We start from the raw sequence: 9810 nt of genomic DNA on the forward strand, positions 1-9810 counted from the left end.
CGGCTCCAGCGACATTCATTCCAGAACGATCACATCAAAGATAGAGGTAACGCTCCCCAAAACTTGTAAGAATACAGCGTTCTACTGCGTCCTCGCATTCACTGATATTTTAAAATGTATGTGGACCGTCACAAACTTCTCTAAGGCTACATAAGCCAGACCTCCTTGGTTGTGGCCCATCTGGCGCATTTCAGAGCTAAGCCCACCATGTCAGACATGGACAAGAAAGCTTATCGCATGGGGGTCTCATGAGATTCCTCCAGCCTGAGCTTCACCTCCTCACTGAAGGCCGCAGATGGTCAGCAAGAGGCTCTCCCCTTTTAATTTAAGGAGCAGACCCCCATCACCCAGAGCCATCCTTAAAGCATAGTCATTAAATTAATGTGCTGCTAATCACAAACCACTTTGGTATAAATAGACTATTTTATTTCATATAAAAGACAAACATAAAACCTATAAAATCACTGCTGGTTCGGAACATGATAGGAATAACATTTCCCCGTCCAAAGAGGACAAATCAGTGTATGGCTCCTATATCCAGCAAGGAGGAGGTTAAACGACACGGGCTTTATGGTGTAAAACACAAGTCTCTGCCAACCAATCATCACTTAGTAATCCAGAACCATCCATGTAACTTAAACCATAAGAATAGTGTCTGGAAACTCACGTGTTATATCCTTGAGTTGCGTTGAAAGATTCTTAAGGAATTAGAGAATTAGGAAAGCCTTATCATAAAAAGTAAGCGTTGCGTAGCCCCCGATCTCCAGAAGAGTGAAGTGCACGCGGACTGCATTCCCATCTTGTACATGCGCAGTGTACTGTGTCAGAGTCCACTGTTAGGAAGGCTCCAGCCGCCTCTTCTTCATCTGCCCCTGATTCGGCCTAAACGGACTTCGATCTGGAGGAAGAAAACAGATATTTCAATGGCGAGTCCGACGTACAGAAGGATAAATTCCATCCAACCCCCCAAAAATCCCATTATGTGAATCCAACAGACGTTATGGATATTTTGCTATAAAATTACATTGCAGTGACTTGAAAAAGAGAAAAAACACTTAATTCCAGTCCATCCAGGGGACAGGCCGACGCGCGGCCCCCTCAACTAACAATCCTGCCGTAGTGCTAGAAACGAAATAGTTAACGATACTAATTAGCGAGCAGCATGACGGGTGTTTTCCTGAGATCTCAATGTGTCCTCAGTTCCCCCTCCGCTGTTTAGTAACACATTACCTGGAGCAGAACCGAAAGAGTTACCTGTTCTCTGAGGGCCGACTGAGTTTCCGTGGCTCTGGATCCACGAGCCCGATCGGAGTGGTATCTGCGGGTTATTTGCCCGCTGAGGGGTCTTGCTTCGTGTCAGCATCTGGTGCTGCCCGACTGGGGTAACAGGGGCGATCACAGAGTTAGGAGCAGCTTGAACGTTGCCGTTTGAGAAATGATCCACTTCTACGTCTAACGGGATGTCCCAGAGCTCGGGATCATCTAGAACCACAATATATGTTCTCTTAGCTTTAGAAACGTCATCCATATCACAGCGGGGATCCGATCGAGCGCTGTGTACACTGCCGGCGCCCCTCTATCGGTGCCCAGCTCTGCAGTGGCAAGTGAAGCTTTTTTTAAAAAATTTAATTCAAACTTTTACAGTAACAATTATGTAAACCTTACTGAATATTAAATAAAGTTAGCTTAGTGTTAAGTGTCCTGCACTCAATTTCTGACCTCTAGAGAATTATCGATGATAAATAAAGCTCCGTGTCAGCGTAACATAAAGAACAGAATGTCCCTCTTCAGGTTAAAAGACCACATAAGACTTAAAAATGTATAATCAAACAGCAACATTTAATAACCTAAAAACCAAAGTCTTCAATAAAACTAGAAAACAGAGACCCCAATTTGCTGCTACCCCTGCCCCCCCCGCCCGATAACACACGGATTCACAGATTTTGCAAACGGCTGCATCATATGATAAGGAGCTCGAACGCGATCAGATTCGATCCGGAAGAGGTCCACGTAAGGTCTCACCTGCCAGGAACTCCTCCAGCGCAGGTGCGGCTTGGGCGGTAGCTGGGGTGCTGTGACCGAGAGGAGGGACCCTCTGAGCATAGGTGGCTCCTGAGAGAGACATAGGATATTAAAAAATATTACACATTGAGGGAAAAAAAGGGACGGGCTAGTTATTTAACATGATTTGCCGGTCTTTAAAGTAAAAAGATCAAATAGAGAGCAAAAACACAGAGCAGAATAAAACAAACACAAAACTAGTGGCCTGCAGCTGCTGTAAACTACATCTCCCATGATGCCTTTGTTCCAGAGGCAACAAATCACTGGTCAAATGGAACATGTTTTCCCAACAAGATTGGCCAGAAGTTCATGCAATCAGAGAACGCCGCCTCCGCGAGGATCCCCACCAGCCCCCTGCCCCTCGTGTCACCTCTGTGGTCTCCGCAGGGGGAGACGCTCTGCTGCTTGCGCTCCATCTGCTCTCGGAACCGTTGCTGAAGCTGTTTCTGGCGCAGTTTGCGTTGATAGGTGGCATCTTCCTCATTGTGAAGAGAGGTTGCTGCGGGCCCAGGTCCAGAGCTGGAGGGAGGTTTAGTAATAACATTAGTGATATATTATATTGTCAGAAGTGTTAAAAACAAACAAAAAAAGACAAAACAAACAGATCAAACCAAACATTATGTTCCAGACATGAGAGCGAAACAGACCTCCACAGACGTTCACTTTGAGTGGCAATAATGCCTCTTTCTTGAATATTTGAAATACTCCTGATCAGGCATTCTCTATTATTACTCATAAATCTGAATTATAAGCATTTTAACGCAGGTTCTCCCTGGAACGATAGTCATGCCACTTCCCTCATACAATCATACCTTGTGCTTGTTGTGTTGTGCTCCATGTTGTGGCTGGAGCTGTCCCCTTGGGGCTGTTTGGCAGCAGCTGGCGGCCGCTTCTCCGATGGCTCTGGAGGGAGCCCGTCGGCTGCTTTCTGGTCTTTCTGGAAGCTGCTGTACCGGGCCTTTTCCAACGAAGCATCAAAGTCCTGCCGTTTCGTCTGTGCCGGGTCCAGCTCTGGTTGCGCCTTATGAGAAACATATAGCTCAGTGAAATAAAGAGCACACGATTATTTAAATAGCACCAACAGATTCAGTAGCGATGTGCAGTGGCTTACAATCGAACGGGATTAGGTTAAATTAATTTGAGGGACGGCCGAGTTACCATCTTAATTTACCGCATTTCTTTTCTTAAAAAAATAAAATAAAAAGAAATGTAGAAAATAAATTTATGAAATTGATGCAAAATGTATAGATCAACTGTATAGATCAATAATGTATAGTACAGACCCTCCTCTACCTACAAGGACATTATTACATAACGTATCTCTGGGGAATACAGCGTACAACTGCTCTACATGAAGCTGCCGCGTGTATTTTTACATCATGGGCTTCCAGGAAGCGCCTATTGCTCACACGATACCGAAATACAGCTCAACCATCACGTCAGATCCCGCTACACGGACAGAAATAACAAACCCTTCATTACTGTATGGAAAGTGACTGCTTACTACGTGGATTTTTTTTTTTTTTTTTACTGGTTGTAGATTTCAACACAAGAACTCACGATCTCTCCTTCGCAACAGAACAGAAGGCATCCCGGAGGGGTTAAGAGATTAATTCTGTACATTGCAGGCAGTGAAAGGGTTAACAATGTCACTCACGAGTTTTGGGAGTTTGTTCACGGCGCGAAGGTAATCTTTATCCAAAATGCAGTTCCCGAGAGCATTACCAAAGCACCTGTAGAGAAAGAATAAATGCGCCGTTCGTCTCCTCTGTGAAACAGACAGCGTAAAACGCACATATAACCTTCTCCATCTCCATATACATTGCATTCTCCTTTAGCTCTGATAAAGTTAATGCATCATGAGATAAATAGGTGGATGTAGCAGTAACTGATAAGTACGATGCGCACAAACCTTAAACAAGAAAAAGGTGCATGAGGGGACAGTCATTTCTCTCATGCTGCAAACCCGAATTACCCATCACCCCTTAGCTGCAGAAAACAAACTTGTGGGTATATCTCAAGTAGTAAATAATCCCATTCTCTGTGTCACGCTTGCTGCCACACTAACAGGGCAATGGTCAATGGGTGGGAAGCCCATAGAGCACAGGTGTCCAACCTGCGGCCCTGCGGCTTCTACAGGACTACATTTCCCATAATGCTCTTTCAGCTAAGGGGCTGGCTGAGGAGTATGGGAGATGTAGTCCTGCAGCAGCTGGAGGGCCGCAGGTTGGACTCCCCTGCCGTAGAGGTACAACACTCAATGTTGCTCAGCTAGTATTCTAGAAGAAAACGCTGGCTAAGATTGATAGGAATTGCAGTACCACTAACCGCGTATGGAAATGTCTCTCCCCCATGGGCAACTTCCACTAACGCACACAACTAACTCAAACCCTCGTCCTCTTACTTGAGTGATCTCTTCAAGCCATCGGTGACTGCCTCCTTCCGAGCCTTCTCCAGGGAAAGCGCTTTAGACTTCAGGCCTTCGCTGACGCCATAACCTACGTCCTCGTGGTATGAGCCGTCCTGGGTGGGATGGGTAGATAACGCATTATCATCAAGATGACATTTAGTGGCTTGTTACATTAAACTAAAAGGTCTTATCAATCATCACTCCTAGTTCCAGGTGCCCGATGTCCCTCTTTTAATCTTTACCAAAAGCTCAGACACAGAAGGATTAAAGAAAGTCCAAACTCATAATATCTGCTCTGGAACTCAATGCATTTACCCCAGACCTGGATCCGTATCATCATGCAGATGGTCCCGGGGTAAATGCCTTTAGATTGATAGTGTTGACACGCTATGGAGCTGATGCATGCAAAGCGGGTGGGCTTAGCACCCCTCTAATGTGTTTCTCTTCGCATGGCACATATATGTTAAAAGTAAAATAAAAATCATATATAAAAAAAAAAAGAAATCTGGGTTGATTCATGGTGATTTTAACACAAAAGGGCTTAATAATCACACATTTTCTGTTCTCTGGAATGTGGTTATGCCTCGTTGGAAGACAGAGAAGGGGTAACGAGTCTCACCTTCAGCTGGACTTTGACGAACGCGCATACCCCCACGTAGAACTTCCCATTGCTCAGGTCCACGAAATCTGCACGAAAGTCACGCACATCATGATGAGCCGGCGATGACCTCGTGCTTCGCAGCTTTTATGTGTCAAGACTCACCTACATTCTGCTGAGTGACGGAATGGGACCAGCCGTTGTATCCAAACATTTCGTTGGCCAGACTGATGACCCGGTGTCCTTCTATGTAACAAACCTGCAAGAGAAGAGACAAAATGAGCACTTGGATCGGGCAGCAGGACTTTCCCCAATGCTACGAGTCCAGGGTCCGGCCACCAGCACAAGGAGACGATGTCTCAAAATAAAGACATGAGCGAGGGTTACATAGCAAACTAATTATGTTCCTGAATGTATTTACTTGCTCGTGGCTGCCTACACACATTGGGGAAGACTAAGTTTAAAGGAAATTTTATTTCCCGTCCGGAAAAAAAGAAATATTCAACGGCCTACCTTCTGCCCTCCTCCGGCTTGTCTGCTGCTGATGTACTCCGGACCAAGCTTCTGCCGCAGAGCGTTCTGCACCGCTTGGTACTCCTCGGCAGTGTACTGGTGCTGCAAAGAGAAGAGACGCGGCTGACGGTGAAGCATCTCCAGTACACGGACCGCAGCCCTAAGCTGGTTCATACAACAAATACCGTGCTAGCTTCATTAGAAGACGACCCCCCAAAATTGTAATATTAATATAAGACAACCCTATAAGAAAAACGTTTTACCAGTAAATATTAATTCATGTAAACTATTTTTTTTTATTTAATAAAAACCATGACTGAGAAGAACGCATTTTTTTCCCTTTGATTTGCCAACCTGTCCCTAGTTATGCACATCTGCCCCCCAGTTATGCCTTATACCCCCTATATGCTGCCCTGTCCCCCTGATATTCCTTTTAACCCCCTATATGCCACTCTGCCTCCCTGATAATCCTTTAACCCCCCCATATGCCACTCTGCCTCTCTGATATTCCTTTTAACCACCTATATGTCACTCTGCCTCCCTGATATTCCTTTTAACCCCCTATATGCCACTCTGCCACCCTGATAATCCTTTAACCCCTATATGCCACTATGCCTCCCTGATGTTACTTTAACCCCCTATATGCCACTCTGCCTCCCTGATATTCCATTTAACCCCCTATATGCTGCCCTGCCCCCCTGATATTCCTTTTAACCCCTAATATGCCACTCTGCCTCCCTGATATTCCTTTTAACCCCTATATGCCACTCTGCCCCTCTGATATTCCTTTTAACCCCCTATATGCCACTCTGCCTCCCTGATATTCCTTTTAACCCCCTATATGCTGCCCTGCCCCCTGATATTCCCTTAACCCCTAATATGCCACTCTGCCTCCCTGATATTCCTTTTAACCCCTATATGCAACTCTGCCTCTCTGATATTCCTTTTAACCCCCTATATGCCACTCTGCCTCTCTGATATTTCTTTTAACCCCTATATGCCACTCTGCCTCCCTGATAATCCTTTAACCCCCTATATGCCACTCTGCCTCCCTGATAATCCTTTAACCCCCTATATGCCACTCTGCCTCCCTGATAATCCTTTAACCCCTATATGCCACTCTGCCTCCCTGATATTCCTTTTAACCCCCTATATGCCACTCTGCCTCCCTGATATTTCTTTTAACCCCCTATATGCCACTCTGCCTCCCTGATATTCCTTTTAACCCCCTATATGCCACTCTGCCTCCCTGATATTCCTTTTAACCCCCTATATGCCACTCTGCCTCCCTGATATTCCTTTTAACCCCCTATATGCCACTCTGCCTCCCTGATGTTCCTTTAACCCCCTATATGCCACTCTGCCTCCCTGATATTCCTTTTAACCCCTTATATGCCACTCTGCCTCCCTGATAATCCTTTAACCCCCAATATGCCACTCTGCCTCCCTGATGTTCCTTTAACCCCCTATATGCCACTCTGCCTCTCTGATATTCCTTTTAACCCCTTATATGCCACTCTGCCTCCCTGATAATCCTTTAACCCCCTATATGCCACTCTGCCTCCCTGATATTCCTTTTAACCCCCTATATGCCACTCTACCTCCCTGATATTCCTTTTAACCCCCTATATGCCACTCTGCCTCCCTGATATTCCTTTTAACCCCTATATGCCACTCTGCCTCTGATATTCCTTTTAACCCCCTATATGCCACTCTGCCTCCCTGATAATCCTTTAACCCCCTATATGCCACTATGCCTCCCTGATTATCCTTTAACCCCCTATATGCCACTCTGCCTCCCTGATGTTCCTTTAACCCCCTATATGCCACTCTGCCTCCCTGATAATCCTTCAACCCCTTATATGCCACTCTGCCTCCTTGATAATCCTTTAACCCCCTATATGCCACTCTGCCTCCCTGATATTCCTTTTAACCCCCTATATGCCACTCTACCTCCCTGATATTCCTTTTAACCCCCTATATGCCACTCTGCCTCCCTGATAATCCTTTAACCCCCTATATGCCACTCTGCCTCCCTGATAATCCTTTAACCCCTATATGCCACTCTGCCTCCCTGATATTCCTTTTAACCCCCTATATGCCACTCTGCCTCCCTGATATTTCTTTTAACCCCCTATATGCCACTCTGCCTCCCTGATATTCCTTTTAACCCCCTATATGCCACTCTGCCTCCCTGATATTCCTTTTAACCCCCTATATGCCACTCTGCCTCCCTGATATTCCTTTTAACCCCCTATATGCCACTCTGCCTCCCTGATGTTCCTTTAACCCCCTATATGCCACTCTGCCTCCCTGATATTCCTTTTAACCCCTTATATGCCACTCTGCCTCCCTGATAATCCATTAACCCCCAATATGCCACTCTGCCTCCCTGATGTTCCTTTAACCCCCTATATGCCACTCTGCCTCTCTGATATTCCTTTTAACCCCTTATATGCCACTCTGCCTCCCTGATATTCCTTTTAACCCCCTATATGCCACTCTACCTCCCTGATATTCCTTTTAACCCCCTATATGCCACTCTGCCTCCCTGATATTCCTTTTAACCCCTATATGCCACTCTGCCTCTGATATTCCTTTTAACCCCCTATATGCCACTCTGCCTCCCTGATAATCCTTTAACCCCCTATATGCCACTATGCCTCCCTGATTATCCTTTAACCCCCTATATGCCACTCTGCCTCCCTGATGTTTCTTTAACCCCCTATATGCCACTCTGCCTCCCTGATAATCCTTCAACCCCCTATATGTCACTCTGCCTCCCTGATGTTCCTTTAACCCCCTATATGCCACTCTGCCTCCCTGATGTTCCTTTAACCCCCTATATGCTACTCTACCTCCCTGATATTCCTTTTAACCCCCTATATGCCACTCTGCCTCCCTGATAATCCTTTAACCCCCTATATGCCACTCTACCTCCCTGATATTCCTTTTAACCCCCTATATGCCACTCTGGCTCCCTGATATTCCTTTTAACCCCCTATATGCCACTCTGCCTCCATGATATTCCTTTTATCCCCCTATATGCCACTCTGCCTCCTTGATATTCTTTTTAACCCTCCATACGCCACTCTTACCCTCCCCCAACTTACCAGTGCTTCCCTAGACTTCTCCCCGCGCTTCAGATTCCTTGGTGTGTAGTGGTGGCAGCCGGTGAAGGTCTGTGCAATGCGTGCAGACAACCTCCGCTGCTGCTGGCACTTCTAGGGCTTCTATGAATGAGCACTGGAAGGTCATATGACGCCAGAGGTCCGTCATAGAACCCCCGGGAGAAGTGCTGGCAGCAGCAGAGGTTGCCTGTGCTTATCGCACAGACCTCCACCGGTTGCCGGAGAGAACGATCCAGGTCCCCTGCAGCGCTGCGGAGGATCTGGATCTTAGTTTTGTAGTCAGCCCCCTATTTGAGGTCTGATTAGAAGACGACCTCGAATATAAGACGAGGGGTATTTTTCCTGAGCATTTGCTCTGAAAAAAATAGTGTCTTATAATCGAACAAATATGGTATATCACATCCCTAACACTTTGTTCTCAACGCTATCGCCTAACTACAATCCTTCTGCGATCACCTCTGCTCAAGAACCGCAGGGACAATCTCAGTGCCCAATATCATTGCTGAATACCGTATTTGCTTGATTATAAGATGGCCCTGATCAAAAGACGACCCCCCAATATCTGAATATTAATTCAGGAAAAGAAGAAAAAGCCTGAATATAAGACTACCCTATAGGAAAAAAAGTTTTACCAGTAAATGTTAATTCATGTAAACAATTTTTTTTAAATAAAGCTATGATTGAGAAAAATATTCTGCTTTTATTTCCTTTTATTTTCCAACCTGTCCCCCAGTTATGCACATCTGCCCCCAGGCTTGCCACTCTGCCCCAGAAATGCCTTATACCCCCTATATGCCACTGTGCCCCATGATATGCCTTTTAACCCTCTAAATGCCACTGTGCCCCATGATATGCCTTTTGACCCCCTATGTGCCACTCTGCCTCCAGAAATGCCTTATACCCCTATATGCCACTCTGGCATTTAGGGGGTTAAAAGGCATATTATGGGGCAGAGTGGTATATATGGAAGTAGAAAGCATTTCAGGAGGCAGAGTGGCATTAAGTGGGTTAAAAGGCATTTCATAGAGCACTCTGCCTACAGAAATGCCTTATGCCCCCCATTTAACCCCCCCCCCAACTTACCGCTGCTTCTGACT

At 45.9% G+C, this 9810-nt stretch overlaps 1 protein-coding gene across 1 annotated transcript in view; it reads right to left on the reverse strand.

The window, feature by feature from the left end:
- Nucleotides 1-711: 711 nt before the first annotated feature.
- Nucleotides 712-9810, reverse strand: part of RAD52 (RAD52 homolog, DNA repair protein) — an 11276-nt gene continuing 2177 nt past the window's right edge. Inside the window, exons 3-12 of the mRNA XM_053463399.1 lie at nt 5583-5684; nt 5235-5328; nt 5091-5158; nt 4466-4584; nt 3719-3794; nt 2874-3082; nt 2432-2580; nt 2023-2112; nt 1255-1482; nt 712-898 (exon numbers count right to left, since the gene is read on the reverse strand). Of these exons, the coding sequence (XP_053319374.1) occupies nt 837-898; nt 1255-1482; nt 2023-2112; nt 2432-2580; nt 2874-3082; nt 3719-3794; nt 4466-4584; nt 5091-5158; nt 5235-5328; nt 5583-5684 (1197 nt within the window). The 3' untranslated portion in view covers nt 712-836. The remainder of the gene's footprint in view (nt 899-1254; nt 1483-2022; nt 2113-2431; nt 2581-2873; nt 3083-3718; nt 3795-4465; nt 4585-5090; nt 5159-5234; nt 5329-5582; nt 5685-9810) is intronic.

Source organism: Spea bombifrons, chromosome 4 (assembly GCF_027358695.1).
Source record: "Spea bombifrons isolate aSpeBom1 chromosome 4, aSpeBom1.2.pri, whole genome shotgun sequence".
NCBI classification, from domain to species: domain Eukaryota; kingdom Metazoa; phylum Chordata; class Amphibia; order Anura; family Pelobatidae; genus Spea; species Spea bombifrons.